The sequence below is a fragment of the Pogoniulus pusillus genome, chromosome 34, assembly GCF_015220805.1.
Source record: "Pogoniulus pusillus isolate bPogPus1 chromosome 34, bPogPus1.pri, whole genome shotgun sequence".
Classification (NCBI taxonomy): domain Eukaryota; kingdom Metazoa; phylum Chordata; class Aves; order Piciformes; family Lybiidae; genus Pogoniulus; species Pogoniulus pusillus.
Window position 1 is genome coordinate 8,152,726 of NC_087297.1, and position 19,049 is coordinate 8,171,774.

The 19,049-nt window shown below is 42.7% G+C and overlaps 1 protein-coding gene, 1 long non-coding RNA gene and 3 other non-coding genes across 5 annotated transcripts; 2 read left to right on the top strand and 3 right to left on the bottom strand.

Annotated features, from left to right (window-relative positions):
• Positions 1-304: 304 nt before the first annotated feature.
• On the top strand, positions 305-11,015 carry MCM4 (minichromosome maintenance complex component 4). Its single transcript, XM_064170714.1, has 17 exons — positions 305-383; positions 562-662; positions 921-1,079; positions 1,608-1,771; positions 1,851-1,946; positions 2,098-2,193; positions 2,271-2,366; positions 2,719-2,857; positions 3,260-3,480; positions 4,003-4,123; positions 4,808-5,067; positions 6,484-6,849; positions 7,172-7,299; positions 8,266-8,473; positions 8,971-9,199; positions 9,303-9,436; positions 9,763-11,015. The coding sequence occupies exons 2-17, from the start codon at positions 593-595 to the stop codon at positions 9,853-9,855; spliced, it is 2,580 nt and encodes an 859-aa protein (XP_064026784.1). The 5' UTR covers positions 305-383; positions 562-592; the 3' UTR covers positions 9,856-11,015.
• LOC135189935 (uncharacterized) lies at positions 8,922-17,979 on the bottom strand. The gene is made up of 2 exons (XR_010308376.1): positions 17,750-17,979; positions 8,922-9,525 (listed from the first exon to the last, which is right to left on the bottom strand). It is a non-coding gene; the product is annotated as an uncharacterized LOC135189935 (long non-coding RNA).
• Positions 12,273-12,345, bottom strand: TRNAA-AGC (transfer RNA alanine (anticodon AGC)). The gene has a single exon. It is a non-coding gene; the product is annotated as a tRNA-Ala (tRNA).
• On the top strand, positions 14,537-14,609 carry TRNAA-AGC (transfer RNA alanine (anticodon AGC)). Its single transcript has one exon. It is a non-coding gene; the product is annotated as a tRNA-Ala (tRNA).
• On the bottom strand, positions 14,962-15,034 carry TRNAA-AGC (transfer RNA alanine (anticodon AGC)). The gene has a single exon. It is a non-coding gene; the product is annotated as a tRNA-Ala (tRNA).
• Positions 17,980-19,049: the final 1,070 nt, after the last annotated feature.

The window sequence follows — 19,049 nt, forward strand, 5'->3', positions numbered from 1 at the left end:
GGCGTCCCCACGCCTCCCTGCCCGCCCGCAGGACTCATTTTGCCGCGAAATTCGGGCCGCTGCGGGCGGTTCCACTCTGGGCTGGGGGGTGGATTCTGAGCCGCTTTTGAGGGTAACCTCCTCTCGTAGCACGAGGGGTATCTTGCAGCACGCTTCTATCCCTACTGCAGAAGATCGATCAGGGCCTGACCCTCATCCCAGAGGTCTGAAGAATTCTTCTCCCTCCCCCTTCCTCAGCCGGTTCCGCATCCCCCGCTTTGCCTGCGTTGGGCGCTGCCGTTGCGATCGCGCCTATCCATTGGCCAGAAAGCCCGCGAGTGCGCGCCACGCGACGGGCTTGGCGGGGAGTCTGTTGCGGTGTTTGGGGTTGTTGGGCCGCAGAGGTGGGTGGGGGTCTTGGTGGGGGTCGCTGCCCTTTTGCCCCTGCCCTTTTGCCCCTGCCTGTTCCGCGCTTGCTGTGTCTGTGTATGAGGAGAGGGAGAAAGGGAAACCCGCAGGCCGGGGCTCGGCGGGAGCAGAGCGCTCGCAGCCCCCATTTTTGTCCTCGATTCTCCCCCGCAGGTAGAGTCGCCGCGGGATCCGTAGCAGCACCATGTCGTCGCCCGCCTCCACCCCCAGCCGGCGCCGCAGCAAGCGAGGCCGTGGCAGCAACCCCCCGACTCGTAAGTGCTTTGGTGGGGATGGGAAGAAAGCGGCCGTAGCGGTGGGCAGAACAGGGCAGCAGAGGGGACAGGGGGAAGCGAGCGGATGTGGGGTGCCTGGTGGGCTTCGCTCCGCTTTCTGCTTGTCGCCGGGGAAGCGGCACCGTCTCTTAGCCCCAGGCGCGTTCTCCCGGCCACTGTCTCTCTATATCTGTCCCCGACTCGTACAGTGGCTGCGGACATAAAAACAGCGGCTCCCGGTCTGCTTGTGTCTTGCAGCGCAAGATGCTCGGTCTCCGCCTTCGCAGAAGCGCCGCACAGACGACTCCACCTCCACCGGAGATCTGCAGCCCATGCCCACCTCTCCACCCGCTGACATCCAGAGCCCCGGCGCCGCCGATGCTCTGTTCTCCAGCCCCCCTCAGTTTCGCCACTCCGGTACGACTACAGCGGGGTTCGGGATGGTGCTGGCCGATGCACCCCGGGAGGGTTGATGCTGGTGCCGTTGTGTAGCGAGCCAGCGAGGGTACTGGTTGCGGATGAAAAATGCTGTGTAACGAGAGTTCTGGCTCAGATTTCTCGTTTGAGTTTAGCACAGTACAGGAGTGTCGTCAGTGTCAGGGGTGCAGATGTGCTGCTGTAGCTTAAAACTGTGGTAGGAATGCCAACCTCTGATTATACTGTACTGAGAAACGTGCTTGAGCACCAGTGTTGGTGCAGTACTGCTCTGAAGTTTCCTACTGAAGCTCTACTAGAACTTGTTATCTTTCAGGAGAGATGTTGATGTGGAGAAAAGTTCTGGGCAGACTTGGAAGAAATTTCTTGTTTCTCTTATAACTAAACAGTGGAAGTGATTTTTACATGATAGGTTAAAAGAATGAGAGTGATGTGACTGATGCAGAGGCTGAAATTTAATCTGCTCTAAATGTAAAGTGGTTTAATAATCACAATAACTTTTTTTGGTAGCTATTCCTCTTGACTTTGACATCAGTTCCCCTCTGACTTACGGCACACCCAGCTCCAGGGTGGAGGGCACCCCACGAAGTGGAGCGCGAGGGACTCCAGTTAGGCAGAGGCCAGATCTTGGGTCTGTCCGTAAAGCCAGACAAGTGGACTTACACTCAGATGGGGTAGGTGAATGTCTCAGCCTTGAACCTGACAACTTAATAGCTCTGCCTATTTGCTTATGCTTAATTGGTTTCCCTGCAGCCAGCTGAGGATGTAACAACTGAGCAGTCTCTTGGACAAAGGCTTGTTATTTGGGGAACAGATGTTAATGTGGCCTCATGCAAAGAAAAATTCCAGGTGGGTTAACAGCTTGCTTTTCCCTTTTTTTTTAATGAAAACCTAGTTTGATTTAAACAACTGTTGGTTGAATCTGATACAAGGAGGGTGTTGGTACTGCAAATTTTGCTCATCTTTCCCATTTTGTTTCTCCATTACCTCTGACACTCAGAGATTTCTTCAGCGCTTCATTGACCCAATAGCTAAAGAGGATGAAGACATTGGGTTGAATCTTAACGAGCCACGCTACATGCAGCGCCTTGAAGAGGTACTTGGAAAAGCAACACCTAAATTTTCAGTCTGGCATGCTGCTGAGCTAAAGATTTCTTTTTCAATACCTTGCAGATTAATATTGTTGGGGAACCATTCCTGAATGTAAATTGTGACCATCTAAGATCATTTGATGAAAATCTTTACAGGCAACTGATCTGCTATCCTCAGGTGAAGTACTGCCACTTGTCTTCTGGCTTTCAGCTGGCCCTTTACTATTTCTGCCTTTTAATGTTTGCTTAAGTGCAAAGTGGCTTCTTTGTTTTATTTAATATAATTTTTTTTCGTAGTAGATGGCAAACTTGCAGTGTCCCAATTCTTGTACCTTTGCATTCTTTCCTTTGCAATATTTAAAGGAATAAATCTGATGTAAACAGCAAGCTTAGGAAAATGATCAGCTGGCATAACTTTAGTCATTCTTGGCTGATCAGAAGCACACAAAATACTTTATGCAAAAATATTTTGTTCTATGATTTTTATTTTAACTTGGAAGCTTTTAACTGTTTCCAACATTTTTACACAGGAAGTTATTCCAACATTTGACATGGCTGTCAATGAGATCTTTTTTGACCGTTACCCTGATTCAATATTAGAACATCAAATTCAAGTTAGGCCATATAATGCACTGAAGACAAGGAACATGAGAAGTCTAAATCCTGAAGGTACACTTTTGATTACTGTGTTAGTAAAGAATCTTAAGGTTTTATATAATTCTACTGCATGTTAACAAAGAATTACACAAAACTGTACTTGCAGTCCATCCAGACTGATGCCTTTTGTTTAAATAAGTCTGTGCTGTGCTTTAGAACCCAAATGCAGAACAATTTATCCATAAAGGAAATCTCTTCTGGCATCAGTTACTCCTTAGTTCTGCAAGTGCAAAACTTTTGTGTAAGTAACTTCTGTAAATAGGGCTATTGGTACCATGTGTTTTTGACTCTGTTTTGCTTTGCCTTATACAAGCACCTAACTGAATGCCTGCCTGCAACCTAAAAACAAAGTTTTGAAGCTTATTTAAAATATTCAGAGTACAAAGAGTTGATTCGAGTCTCTGTGTCTTGCAGATATCGATCAGCTTATCACCATCAGTGGCATGGTCATCAGAACCTCCCAGTTAATGCCCGAGATGCAGGAAGCCTTCTTTAAATGCCAGGTTTGCTCTTTTACCACCCGAGTAGAAATCGATCGTGGCAGGATCGCGGAACCGTCTGTCTGCAAGAACTGCAACACCACGCACAGCATGGCACTGATCCACAATCGATCCATGTTCTCTGACAAACAGATGGTAGGTGGTGCTGAGGTAGTGGCTGAAATAGTTTCCAGTCTTCCTCTCCCACCTTCCTAATCATCAATAGCACTGATGTGTCTGTCTTGAGACTCAGTGTTTTGAAAAGGGAAAAGTGCTTTAGAACGTGAAAAAAACTTGGTGAAAGGTTAAGTCTGCTTTGGAGGAGAAATGCATGAGAAGTGTGAAATTAAAGTGTATCCACATTTTAATATGTCCAGGTGGAAACCCCTTATGTATATGTAGTATGTACAACTGTACATGGAATAGATGAGCCTCTCCTGTGACATCATTTTAGCCACACCAGTAGCAACCAGCAGAATTCTTACCTTCATTGAACCCTTTTATTAGTAACTACTTTTGCTGTTGAGGTTGGGGTATTTTGGTTTTGAGCAACGTTCTTGAGTCAAAATGATGCTGAAGACCATGCAAATACTGTTCCACAGGCCATTGTATGCTCTGTGGAAAAGTTTTGCTATTTGCCTCATTTCTTTTTTTAAACTATGTGTGTTTTTTTGCTAGATCAAACTGCAGGAGTCTCCTGAAGATATGCCACCTGGACAGACCCCACATACAGTTGTGCTATTTGCTCACAATGACCTTGTTGATAAAGTTCAGCCAGGTGATAGAGTTAATGTCACAGGTAAGGTTTGGTTTGAGTATTTGCATCTTTTTTCACTGCTCTTAACTGTCTGTAAAGAGACCTGCAAGTACCGAGGGATCTGCCCACTGTCTTATCAGGCCACTCAGTTATCTTTGAAAACTCACTGTGACTAAGATACTGGCAGAGAGCTACAGGTAGTCAGTCATATCTTGCCCCCTGGGAATACAACAGAGCCAGTAAATCTGGAGATGTTTCTAACCACATGAAGGCCAAGAAGGTGACAGGATGTAGTCAGCATGGATTTCCAGTGGCTAACAACCTTCTAGAATGAGATGTCTGGAGCAGTGGATGTTCTTTGACTTCAAGAAGGCTTTCGTCACAGTCTCCCATAATATCCTTGTAGACAAACTCATTGTGTCTGGGTTAGACAAGTGGACAGTGAGGTGGATTTAAGCAGCAGAACTGCCTTAATTTTCTTCCAAAATGCTTAAGCATTTGTCTTGTTGAGAACATTTGTGACAGGAATGTTTAATGTACCTGCAGAAGTAGGGTCTAGATGACTTAAATGTTCCACTGATATCTACATGGTGTACTCCTACTGGGAGATAAACTCACTCAAGTATTCAGGCTGTGGGCTTCACTTTCCAAGGGAAGGTGTAAAATGTTGAGGTTATGGAATGACTATGGGTTTTTTATATCTAATGCTGTGGTTAAAACTTTTAGGTATCTACAGAGCAGTCCCAATTCGAATTAATCCGAGGGTCAGCAGTGTCAAATCTGTCTACAAGACCCACATTGATGTCATACACTATCGTAAGACAGACTCCAAACGCCTGCATGGTGTTGACGAGGAAACAGAGCAAAAAATATTTACAGAGGAACGTGTCAAAATGCTGAAGGAGCTTTCTAAAAAACCAGACATCTATGAGAGGCTCTCCTCTGCCCTGGCCCCGAGTATCTATGAGCATGAAGATATCAAAAAGGTGAATGAAAATCTGTGTTTCTCTTGTAAGAAATGTATTTCTTTGTAAATACACTTGTAATTCTTGTTTGCCATAGAAGTGACTTGAGGCTGCAAAAGTGGAAAAAAAGCTGTCTTGAGCAGTCTTTAAACTCCATTGTCTTGTCAGGATGGAGTTGGTTGTAGGTGTATCTGATTCTTTTTGTGATATTCAGGAGGCTTAACCAGAGGGACAATACTGAAAAGGCAGGAAAGCAACAGAAGTGGGGAAACTTAATTGCAGGATGCATTGTGGGCATTTTCTGAATTGCTGATGATCACAAGAAAATAAGTAGTTGTAGCAGAGTGAGTGCTGGAAAGAGGCACCTACAAGATGAAAGTAGCTTTACAATGACTTTTACTGGCTTTTGAGATGTTAAAACAATTATTGAGGATGTATATATGAGGGGACTGTTCAATAAAATGTTCAGCAAAGGTACTACAAACATTATTATGGGAAAAACTAGTCAGTAGTAGCTCTCCAGGTAATGTCAGACACCTAAGAAGCCTTTATTTTTACCTGATAGCTTCATACATTATCATAGTTCAGACGTTCCTGAAATGGCAAGAAGCTACATTCCAAAGCATACAATGGAAATGAAGTAAAAGCATTCTATTTGTTGTTCTCTTATCACCACACCAGTAGGGCACATCAGGTGTAGTGGGTGGAGCTGTGTAAAGGTAGGGACCCTTCATCAAAGGACATCTTCAGGTTCTGGTCAAAATGTGTTTACAACAACATACAAAGATTTCTATCTTTAATATTTGAGAGTGCTTTTAACCAACATGCATTGGAGCGCCAGTACTCTGCAGAAAGGAGGAAGCTGTAATAATGAAATGAAGCTTTATGGGCAAGCAAAGAACTTTGAAGTGATGTGAATGCAGTAAAACAGTTTTCCTGAAAAGAAAATACTTGGTTAGTCTTGACTAAAAAGCTGATAAAGATAGCACATTCCTAACTGTGTGAAAGAGGTAATAGTACTTTAGTCGTAGATTAGGTGTAGCCCTAAGGAAAACAATAGTCTGTTCTGGCTTTGCTCTTGTCAGCAGTTTGTTATCAACATTGCAATTAAACACATCTTGCAATGGATTTGGTATGAATCTAGTTTCCAACTTAAACTGAGTTCCTAGGGCCTACTAGTTTAAATCATAGAATCTGTGACAAACTCTAATGAACATATCTACAATGAACCCTTTTAAAGGCAACTAAAACCAGCTTGAAGTGTTGTCTTTCATGTCTGAGTTGTGTGAATTGTAGCAGTGTTTCGGTTCATGAGATCATAGAATCAACCAGCTGCATCCAGGATCATCCAGTCCATGTTTCGGTTCAACAGTTGGATTCGTTGTGTTAGCTGTACAAGAGGTCATGTTTTGACACTTACAGAGGCTCTTTTTATAGGGTATTCTGCTTCAGCTTTTTGGGGGATCAAGGAAAGATTTTACTCACACAGGAAGAGGCAATTTTCGTGCCGAGATCAACATTCTTCTCTGTGGTGATCCTGGTACTAGCAAATCGCAGCTGCTCCAGTATGTGTACAACCTGGTTCCTCGAGGCCAGTACACATCTGGCAGAGGCTCCAGTGCAGTTGGTCTTACTGCATATGTGATGAAAGATCCAGAAACACGGCAACTGGTTCTTCAGACAGGTGCTCTAGTACTGAGTGACAATGGCATCTGCTGCATTGATGAGTTTGATAAAATGAATGAAAGCACAAGATCAGTACTGCATGAGGTGATGGAACAACAGACTCTCTCCATCGCAAAGGTAAGTGCCTGTTTCATTCTGGATTCTCCCCATCAGTCTGGTACATGCTAGGCAGCTGATACAGAAAAGGGACCAGAAGAACAAAGTGTTGTTGTCAGTGGATCAATTCTAGATTATGTACCATTGCAACAACTCATTTACAAAACCAGGTTTTGTACCACACTAGTATTTCCAGATGCTTTTGGTCTTCCTTCATTCTAAAAGGCTTTTGTCGACAATTTTTCTTGACCACAGAACCCATTTAGTGACATTGGTGATCTCACAAAGATGAGGGGAGGGACACAGCTGTAGCTGGTTTCAACAATCTTTTTCATTTTGACAGGCTGGAATTATTTGCCAACTGAATGCTCGTACATCCATCCTAGCAGCAGCTAACCCTATAGAATCACAGTGGAACCCTAAAAAGACTACTATTGAGAACATCCAGCTTCCTCATACCCTCTTGTCAAGGTACTAAACTCTTGCTTGCGTGTCTCACACTTTGGCTTATGAAAATGACTAAATATCACAGGAATTTAGTCCAGAACAACTGTTCTTTGGAGCGTAATGAAAAGCTTCTCTAGCACTTTCTTTAAATGCTCTTACAGTTTCTGTGTGAACAAAGGATTGCCTTTTAGCATTTACACCTTAAACAGAAGATGTGATGAGATTTGTAGGCTCTCTTTAATTCTCTGGTGTTGGTTTTCTGTTGTTCTGAAACTTGCAGTGAACAAAAACTCGGGATGTTCTTCTGAGCACCATAAAACTTAAAAAGTGAAACACTGATGATCAGGGAACTTGGAGCAGAGGTGGTAGAATCTGAAGATTTCTGCCTGCTTGGTGTTGTTTTGTGGCAATGCCAGCCCCTTGGGTGATAGCTGTTAGACCAACATTTAGTATCTGCTGATAAAAAATTAATCTATGTGCTGCAGTTGCATCTTGTGAGGAATTCCCACCCACACTGGACATTTGAAGTACAGTGCTGATATATTGGATATTGTCAGAGTATTTATATCTTAGAATTAAGAGCTACGTAATTTGCCACTTCCTGACAAACAGTACCTTAGTATGGGTGTACTAAACTAGATTTGTGCAGCATCTCTGTTCCACCATTTATTGGGTGTAAGCTTAGCTGGTTTTGTTAGATGCTTTGGTAAGAAAATAAAAACTGTCAGCCTTGAAGACAGGATATGAATTTTGCAGAAGGGATTTCACTTCCAAAGTGTCAAGTCTATAGGGTGAAAGCAAATCCATTGCTTGTGCTGTTCTTTCAGAATAATAGGACAATTGTCATTTCAGTTTAATAGTATAAATGCTGCTAAGAGTAGAAATTAATGATCAAATAACTCCTACCTGTACTTAGAACAGAATCCCTAAAACAAACTACTTCAAATGGCAAGAAGGCACATACTAATAGTGGATTCTCATCTTTTTCAGGTTTGACTTGATCTTTTTAATGTTGGATCCACGTGATGAAGCTTACGACAGACGTCTTGCCCGTCACTTGGTTTCACTGTACTACCACAGTGAAGAAAAGATGGAGGAGGAGTACATGGATATGGCAGTGCTGAGGGATTACATTGCGTATGCTCGTGGCTATGTAGCTCCCAGGTTAGGCGAAGAAGCAAGTCAAGCCCTTATTGAGGTAAAAGAGTTGCTGTTAAGAATATAAATGTGTGCTTCTTGTACACAGACAGAAGCACATGTACACCTTTTCTGTAAGATCTTTCACAAATCACAATCACCAGCATTTCAAGGGAAAGAGGGAACAGTGCAGACGTTGTTCTGCACTTGAATCTTTAGTTTTCAAATGCATTGGTTTGGTTCCATCACATAAAACCCACAAAATTCCATTGAAACAAAATGTGTTACCACAGGCACAAATACTACTTTGTAAGACTAGTCCTAAGTTTCTAAAGTGATTCAAAACTTGAATCATTACCCTGGCTTAATTGCTTTATAGCAAGGAAGTATATGTGATGTGCTCATCCTTCAGTGCAGAATTGTGAAGGTGTGTAAACAGAAACACAGTATTTAAAATGGCTTGCTTGTATTCTGGAAGAAGAGACAGAGGATGAAGTGGACTCTGAAAATAATGAATAATAGAGGGTTTATTGAAATACTTCATGACTCATTTTTCAGGCATATGTGGACATGAGGAAGATTGGCAGTGGGAGGGGAATGGTTTCTGCATACCCTCGACAGCTCGAGTCTCTGATCCGCCTGGCAGAAGCCCATGCTAAAGTACGCTTCTCTGAGAAAGTGGAAACTGTTGATGTAGAAGAAGCCAAGCGCCTTCATCGGGAAGCACTGAAACAATCTGCCACTGATCCAAGGACAGGAATTGTGGACATATCCATTCTCACTACAGGTCTGTGTTTCTGTGGTGGTAAAGCTTGGCTGCTGCAGGGCATTGGTAATTTGTAAATGTCACTGGCCCTGTCCTACTTCATCCATGTCTTTTGTTTTACAAGGAATGAGCGCAACAGCTCGTAAACGGAGAGAAGAGTTGGCTCAAGCCTTAAGGAAACTTATCCAGTCAAAGGGTAAAACACCAACTCTGAAGTACCAGCAGCTTTTTGAAGACCTTCGAGCACAGTCTGATGCAGTAAGTTTCCCGCTTTGTTTTTACATCTTCATTATGATTTTTTAAAAGTGTGATGTCTTTCCAAATCAGTGGTCTTGTCCTCAAATCACCTGATGGAGGAAAATTGAGATATCAGCTCACGTGACTAGAAAGCTAATTCTATTACAGATAAATGAACCAAATCTTTGCTTTATCTCAGCTTATTCTGCTTCAAGGTTCTAGGCCAGATTTCAAGTAGCAAAAGAAGCAAAACAAAATCTGCTAAGAAAACTGGTGGGCATCAAGGCATTTTTGTCTTTCAAGTATTTTCCATCTCATCCACACTTTATTTGTTGCTTCTCTTAAAGGCTGTCACAAAGGAAATGTTTGAAGAAGCACTTCGTGCCTTGGCTGATGATGACTTCTTGACTGTGACTGGGAAGACTGTTAGGCTGCTGTGAATCAGCTCTCTGTTTGAGCCGACTGCCACAGCTTTCACTTTTGCCTTGAGACCGTGTCAGTCTGCAAGATGTTTGAGATTTGGGACTATCATTCACTATGACAAGCATAGCTTTTCCTTGCAAGCCAAGTGCTGTGGCTTCACTTTGCCTTACAATAGTGCCAGTCTGCAAGATTTCTGAGATTTGGGGCTTTCACTTTTTCTGAGAAGTGTAGCAACAATGAATTGGCACTTCTGTCAGCAGAAGGTATCACCTAAGTATCCTCAGCTGAAAAATTCTATTTACATTTTAGCTAAATGTAATTGTTAATGTCAAGTGCTATCTGGTTTTATGAAGTTTTGTAGAACATGCTCACGATGTTGTATGTATTTCTACTTGAACTGTAAAAATTCATCCTAAATGACTTTTTAGTAAATGCAGTTTGACTGTTAGCATTACTGCAACCTGAAATAAAGTTACTGGACTTAAAAGGGCTCTTGAAATAAATGCTGAAGTAAAAATGAGCAGATCCTTATTAGGAATGAGTCTAGTGTTTACAGAGTTACTTGCAGGAGAATCCCACCAGGTGGCTCTTAAAGCCTGTATATAGTAGTTGGAGATTATTTGTTTTCAGTCTGTAGTGGTAGTTTGTAACAAGAAAGGACTGCGAGTGCCAGTCTGCAGTTAGGGGGAATGGAAGTGATTGTAAACAGCCTTTTGGTTAAAAAAATCTGATTAAAAGATCCTAACCATACGTATGTTAATTTGAAGTGTACACAAAGCAATAGGAAGATGAAAGTAGTTTACTTAAACTGAGAATATTTTCCTTATTCTATGCAATTGTCTCAAACTCTATATTGTAATTTACTGCATTGACCCTGTGCTGTTAGAAATTACAATTAAGCTAATTTAACAAAAAAGGCAATTCATTTCAAGACTGGAATATGCCACCAGGGGAAAGCATCCTGCCAGAAACTTGCCTGTTCTCAGCTTTCTCTCACTAATTGAAAAGAGCAGCTCCAGCCTGACCAGGATGCTAAAGCAGGTTGAACACTATCTTTACTGCAGATGTGAGAATGCCCACAAAAGGTAAGCTGTTTCCCTTGGTATAAACAATAATGCTCCCAAGGGTCTGCTACTGGGGATTTTTTTAATTGAAAAACACAATGTTGTGCATAAAAGCAGCTGCTTTATATGGTCTGTTTTATCTAAGTGCAACCAGCAGGTTAGAATCCTTGCATAACCCCTTTTGAAGATGGATGTTACTGAGAAATGTTCCAAACTGCAAATGCTCTGCCTTTGCAAAGAGTAAGAGGGGAAAAAAAAAGGTATTCAGTTACCTGAAGAGATCTTGGGATACTTGAGAGCAACAGACACGTAAGCTGTCTTTGTCTATGCTTCTTACAACAGTTGATAAGCTAAGAAACCACACAGCAGAGAATGATTGATAAGGCAGAATTATTAAAGGCTGTTACTGGGACAAGAACCAACTACTAACTAACACAATACCCATAAACATGCCCCTGACTATTGTCAGGACAGCATTTTGCTGTTTTCACATATGCTTTTTCTTCAGATGTGGGCAGATAGAAGATGTGAGGAAAGATAGAGGCTTTTCTGCGCACTGTAATGTGCTTAGCAAACAATACTAAAGATTGAGCAGCGCTGGTCACCAAGATCTAAAAAGCTGCACTTGCTGGGCAGCTGTTTCTAGAAGAGTCAGGGGGAAGTGGACCATAAAGAGACATGCAAGTGGAGAAAGATCAGAAATCAATAAGGTATAGGGGAAGTCAGTTAGGGGAAGCAGTTAAATGTTTGAAGTTCTCTCTGAAGCTCTAACACAAGTCAGGCAGGCATTAGCCTCTTAAAAGTGATATAAAAAACAGCTCAACTGTAAGCTGCACACAGGCTGAAATACATAGCTGCTGTAGTGTGCTTTCTAGAATATAGTCTTGGGGCAAAAGAGGTGAGAACTTTTGCTCTTAAACTTGAATTGACCAGTTCAGCTCATAAAGCTTCACAACAATAATAAATGGCGAGAAGATCCTCTATTTCTGGATGGAAAACAAGCAGATGAAGAAAACCAAATATTCCCCAACTACTTTTCACTGTCTGGTCAAAAGGACATGCTGATTCAGGTCTCTAACCATCATTCAACCATTGTTTATTAAAGCCTGGGAAAATGTCACATTACAGTGCTCTTTTACTGTGAAATTTTGCTTAATCCAGCCCGGAAGAGTTAACAGTTCCGAAAGAATCGACATAGGCAGTTATACAAGTCTGATTTTGGTAGAAAATCATGCAGAGGAATGAAGGGAGGAAGGAATAAAAATCAGTTTTTACTTATATTAGAACAGAAGTAATATTTTACCAAAACGGTTACACGTTTTGGTAGTTTCACTTTCTAAATGAAACAATTTCTCTCCGGAAAAATACACTGGAGAATGCGGGCATCGATCCCGCTACCTCTCGCATGCTAAGCGAGCGCTCTACCATTTGAGCTAATTCCCCTGCTATAAGTTTGTAAGAGAAACAAAAAAACTCCAGGCTTCAGTACGTGTTTGAGGCTGCAGCATCATGCTACAGACCTCCTCTCCCTGCTTTGGTCTCTACATTCACACCTAAAAACGTTCACTTTTGAATCTGAAACAAGCGTGGGATAGTACTCGTGCAATATTTCACTTACCATTTCCACAAGAAGTATTAAGAAACAAGACATGCCAGAAAAGACGTTTGATAGGTGTATGAAATCTTTTCAATAAATTATTAGTTCATTTCATGAGAGGAAGTTACAGTTTGGTCTTCTCTCCATAAAAGTGGGTTTCTGGGGTTTTGTGTTTGTTTGCTTTTTTTAATTTGAGTTAATGAGTTTATTCTAGTCAAACACATGGCAGTATTTAAGAAATAAATCATATTCACCTTAAAAAAATAAACAACAAAGAAAGAGCTTCTTTTACTTCAAAATTCTAGTTCACTGATTTTTCTACCCCTAATAAAACAAAATAAACACATGGAGAATGCAGGCATCGATCCCGCTACCTCTCGCATGCTAAGCGAGCGCTCTACCATTTGAGCTAATTCCCCCCCACAAGAAGCTTTTTTTTTTAACCACAAATTCAATAATCCCAGTGCAAATGGGTCCTGACTATACCACAGGCTCAGACCCATGCTCCAGAGCACTCACTACTCTCTATTTTTGGTCCAAGACTACAAACTCCCGAAGTACTGTAATAAGGCCCTCACGGTGATTTGCATGATAAGGTCACCACCTGCAGCCTTTCAGTGCCACTTATTTATCTTTTGCAGAGGGTAGCTGCTGCTTCCATGCTCAGGGCAATCACATTCCAACAGAGCACCCTGAAGATAACCCAAAACTTCTATTTGCGCTAAGAAGACAATCTAAAAAGCAAAACTCAAAGTAAAACTCAGTTAATATTAGTGTTGCCAGAGAGATGCATCAAAGTGACTTGTGTTAAATGAAAGTATGAAGCTCTCACAGCTGGAACTCCCCATAGAAATTTTAACATTTACTTTTAGCCATGTGGATAAGGAAAGTCTCCAAACCAACTAGGAGAATTTCTGAAGTTTTACTTGTTTTCTTACCTGAAAACTTATCAATCGCAACAAATTCAGGATCACAAAACAGTGGGCTGGACAGTATATGAAATACACATTTTAGTCACTGAAATAATTGTAGAGGTCTTTCCTCACCCTTATCTGACTCTGCCCATGAGCTGAATTGTCCAATCATTAGGTCTTCTTGGTTGCAGCAGAGGGAGATTCAAGGGTGAAAAACTGGGAGTAGTAATCTGTTCTTTTAATACTGGCTCAGCCTGCACAGGGTAGATACAGAAAACTGCACATAGAGCTGAAACTTGTGAATGTGATATAGGAAAGATCCCAGCTGCAGATGTGCAACAGGCTATCGCTGAGCCCATGACTTGTGCCTATGAGAAGGACTGAAACCACTTCTACATATTTTCTCCCTCACATGTACTCCAGTGAAGTAGTCAGTTACAACGTGCTGCAGGAGATGGTGAGAAACAACTTTCATAGTTGTGCAGAACCTGAGGTTAGGCAGCAGCACACTTGCAGACACACTGTGGGTTTAGCTCCAGATCTTGGCCTGAATGTGAGTTGGGATGGATCTGAAGTGCTGCCTTACTTCCAGCAAGTTACAACTAGCTGATGCTTATTTTTTTTTAATGTATTTTCTTTAGGCTGGACACTGTCATCCAGTAAGTTATATCCCTTAGAGAAAATTACCAGAACATTAGGAGGAAGTTCTTCACACAATGGGAGTGGTGAACTACTGGAACAGGTTGCCATTGCTGGGGACACATTCAAAATCAGACTTGATGTGGCTCTGGTCAGCCTGAGACAACTGGGAGGTATGCCTGCTGCCTGCAGGGCAGTTGGGAAAAATGACCTTTGCGGATCCTTTCCAACCTGTTACAATCTGAATTGGTGAATGAACATTAGAGGAGGCTTTGTGCAGGAACTTCGGCATTGTAAGCCAAGTAACATGGCAGAAAATGCATCTGCATAGTTGTCACACGCCACGTGAGTACTCTGACATTAACAAGCTTCTCGTGTAAACACATAAATGATTATCTGTCATGAAACAGTGCCAACAGGAAAAACTAAAGTGGCCAAGCTATGATTCAGCCGAAGAGAAGCGGCCCTTTATTAGAACTACCAGGGGGAATTAGCTCAAATGGTAGAGCGCTCGCTTAGCATGCGAGAGGTAGCGGGATCGATGCCCGCATTCTCCAGTGTTTTGAGCCTGAGTATCCAATGGGCACCGTAAGATTTTCTTCCATAAACTGTTCAGGTTTGTGAAAGAAAACAGAAACAGTGCTATAGACTACTGCACAGCAGAGGAGACGTCTCCGTTAGCAGGCAACACTGCAACTCTACAAAAAACTTCACAAAGGCAACTGCAACTGATGTCGTTCTTCTGTAACAGACGAAGGAAAAATCAATCCTGTCCCACAGAGAATTTTAATATTAGCTTTTTTTTTCCCCTTTTTTTTTTAATTATACGAAAAGTTAGCAATTGAAAGAGCTAAGGGCCGCTTGTGGCAGCGCGAAATTGCTGCTAAGACAACATTTCTCAGTAACAAATGGAGAATGCGGGCATCGATCCCGCTACCTCTCGCATGCTAAGCGAGCGCTCTACCATTTGAGCTAATTCCCCGCTGAAAATGGGGCTGTGGTTATTGTCACATAGACTTTTCCTCACTGACAATATTTCCCAAAACAGCTCAAGTTAGCTCTGTGGTCCCCATTACAACCACCTACCAGACTATATCTGGTTGGAAGGGATCTCAAGTGTTATCCAGTCCAACCCTTGACCCAGCACTGAAGGGTTGACACTAAACCCTGTCCTTAAGCACCAGGTCTACAGGCCACTTGAACACCCACGAGAATGTGAACTGCACCACCGCCTTAGACAGACTACTGCAATGTTTGATAACCCTTTCAGAGATTAATTTTCTATCCAAACATCATACTGGTAGCTGGGTAATCAGACCTCACTACTGTACTTCTAATTCCCTCCTGACATCGCAGGAAGTCAATAAAAGAACTTGCAGCTCAAAGCTGTTATTCTAGTAACTCTAGTTTGGTACTAGAGTCTTGCCTCTTTGAAGATGGTATTAAAGAGAGGGGGGGAAAATCTACAAATCAACTGTTTATGATCTGACACTAGACCTAGCACACACAGAGCTGCTGACCTTATCTAAAACAATGTGGCCATCAGGCCGAGGGAGGTGATTCTCACCCTCCACTCTGCTCTGGTGAGACCTCACCTGGAGTACTGCATCCAGTTCTGGAGCCCCCATTACAAGAAGGATGTGGACATGCTGGAGTGTGTCCAGAGAAGGGCCACTGGGATGCACAGAGGGCTGGAGCAGCTCTGCTATGAGGATAGACTGAAAGAGTTGGGGCTGTTCAGTCTGCAGAAGAGGAGGCTCCCAGTATCTGAAAGGGGCCTACAAAAAGCTGGGCAAGGACTTTTCAGGATATCAGGGAGTGACAGGACCAGGGGGAACTGAGCGAAGCTGGAGATGGGTAGGTTCAGACTGGATGTGAGGAAGAAGTTCTTCACCATGAGAGTGGTGAGAGCCTGGAATGGGTTGCCCAGGGAGGTGGTTGAGGCCCTGTCCCTGGAGGTGTTTAAGGCCAGGCTGGACGGGGCTTTGGTCAGCCTGATCTAGGGTAGGGCATCCCTGCCCATGTCAGTGGGGGTTGCAACTGGCTGATCCTTGTGTTCCCTTCCAACTCTGACTGATTCTATGATTCTAAAATGCTGCTGCAACATCCCAAATGACAATTCATTCACTACCCAGAGGGTCAGTGGTCTAATCCCAAATTCCTGCATCAGAAATCCTCTACACACTCTCCCTTTAACAAACTCCAGTTTACCTACCCCCTCACACCGATTGCAACAGATGGCTTTGGGAAAACAAATGTTTCTCCCTCACATAATAAAATATAATCACTGTGTAAAAAAGCATCTGAAAATAATTTGTAGAAGATAACTAAGTTCCTACAGCTGGAATTATTCTGCAGTTACCACAGGTTGATTGGTAGCCACACTAGTCAATATGTCTGGCAAAGTACACAAGTTTGCTACTTCTACTCTGTTATGTCTTCACAAGGCCAGCTGGATTTTTGCACCAATTGCTCTGAAACATCCAGAAGTTCCTTTGCTTAGTCATACAGTAACTAGAAACACAGCACTTGGTTATGATGAAAACATTCCAGAATGCCAGAGAGTGACTCAGAGTTATGCCACAGTTATGGCACTACACATTTCAATATACCACAGAAACAAACTAGCTTTACATGAGATGGCTTGATTACTAAAATTTCCACTCAATATTTTATCTTGTTTTAGTCAGAATGCCTTCTGCTTTCTGCATAACTGACATAAATAAGTGAGCTAAAAATCACTTTTAGACAAAAAGCCCAAATTTTCCTTCAAACAGCAATATGTAACTTTGAAATACAAAGCATGAAAAACTCAAACCAACTGTAAGTAAGACTTACAGATTTTAATCTATGTTTGGTTGGGGTTTTCTTTAGTACTTTTTCAGAATAAAAATCACCAAAGTCTTAAAAAGTCATAGTAATACAGACTGCAGTGGGCTGAAAGGGACCTTTAGAAGTCCGTTCCAACCCAAAGCAGCAATCAGGGACATCCACAACTACATAGATCAGGTTGCTCCCAAACTCCCTGGACAATCTGACCCTATGTTGTCAAACAGACAAACAGAATCCTTCTAATTGCATTTACATTGGACTTGTGTTTACACAGCTCACCAGGAACAGGATTTCACCATACTAGGTTCTGAATAGTAAAGCACATCTACATGGTTTCAGAAAGGGATCCCTCAAGCAGGCTTACAAGGATGCAAACTGGCAGGTACTGCTGCTCACGAAGCTTTTTGTTACTAAGCAGGGGTAGTCTTAAGACTTTAATACACTAAGTAGGAAAAAAATTACTGAAACAAAACACAGAACCAAGTATAAGTTAAACAAGTATAAATCAAACTAAACTAACCTGAGAACAGCTACAGTATGTTCAAGTAATTGTTTTAAATAGACCAACCTTCAACTTGATAATTTATCATCAAAGCGAAACAAATAAATCTCTAGGTCTGCATCCAAATTTCTCTCTAAGGCATCAAAAGAATTCAGTATCACAAAGAAAGAAAAACAATAGCTATTAAACGTTTACTAATACAGTTTAAGACAGGTTCTGTAGCAGCTGTTGAAGGAAAAGTTTAAGCCCACGTCACGGCAGTGCAGCACTGTAGAAGGAGCCCAAGAACTCACAAACCCATCCCTTCCCAGGAGCAGCACCACCCACTGCACTGCCTGCTCCTTCAAGTAGCACCCTCATCACCTCGAAAACAGACTTGCGAAGTCCACTGAGACGACCACCACGACGGTAAAACCCTTGAGTAAAAGGCTGCACACAAATCTCCACCGCCAGCCTTGCCTTTCGACGATCTGGGCCTGGACTCGCCCAGGTTGACAGCAACGCCCCGGCCCACAGGTTCCCGCGTTCCCGCCTCCCCGCCCCCTGAGGGCGCTCCCGCCTCTGGGTAGTGCTGGAACATTCGGCGCTGAGGCCTGCGCTGCGCCCTCGTCCACACCCTGTTTTTACTTTAAATAGAGGTGTTCGGGTAAAGAGGCCGTTGTGGGAGAGGCTGCTGTTTGTGGAGAGGGATTTGCTCTAGCCTGGTCCCCTCCTAACCTTGAGGCTGTCGCTAGGATGACAGGTGAGCTTTCAAAGGAAAATCCTTGCCTGTGTGGAGAGCCTGCTGGTGGCGGGCGCTGGGTGCCGTCCTGAGCCAGCTGTGCTGGAAACATCTGCCCGTATTATCGAGGGCAGGAGGCAATGCTGGAAAGAGTGGGTTTTGACCAAAGTTCCCCAAAAGCACTGGGTGTAACCAGCAGGAGTAACAGCCGAATGTGCCTACTTTTCAATCTACTTTTTTTCCCAGACTGTAAATTGCCTCAAGCATTATCCTCGGCATGGCTTTAAGAGTGGAGGTTGGAACCAATAATTAGATGCACGTATTTATGTTTAAGGAGGGCAGAATGCTTATAATCGTATTCCTGGTAGAATCTAGCACTTAAAACCGTGACTTAAATAACTTGGGTGTGTAATGCTTTTTTTTTCTGTCACTTTTTGTTTGTTTAGGGGTTTTGTTTTGCTTTTAAAGAGAATGTGGGATTTAAGGCTTGTTTGCAACTGTAAAAGCTTCTTCTGCCTTATAAAAAAAATCCTGGTGTTCAGAGCTTTTGACACCAAACATCAGGTGAACTGCTAGTAGAAAGAGACAGTTTTATTGGAAGATGGGGGTGGGGAACCCACATTTGATTTATCCTGCTAGCAGGCTTGGTGAAGTTGTTTAGCCTTAACTGCTCTGACTTGCACCTTTCATCCTCAGGCTCCTTCCAGTCTCCAAAGTTTAGGCAATAACCCATCTCTCATGCGTTTGTGACCTTTTTAGCTTTGTGTGTTGCTAGATGTTTTTCCAGGGGAAGAAAAGGAAAAATAGGAATTAAAAAACTTCAGCAAGAGCTAAGCAATTTTACTAATGGCAAAAGCTTTTCTGAAGCTCATCAGTGCTCCTTTGCTAAACGTTTTGAGTAATATTGCAGCTATTTCAGCTTTTCTCCAATGAATAAAAGAT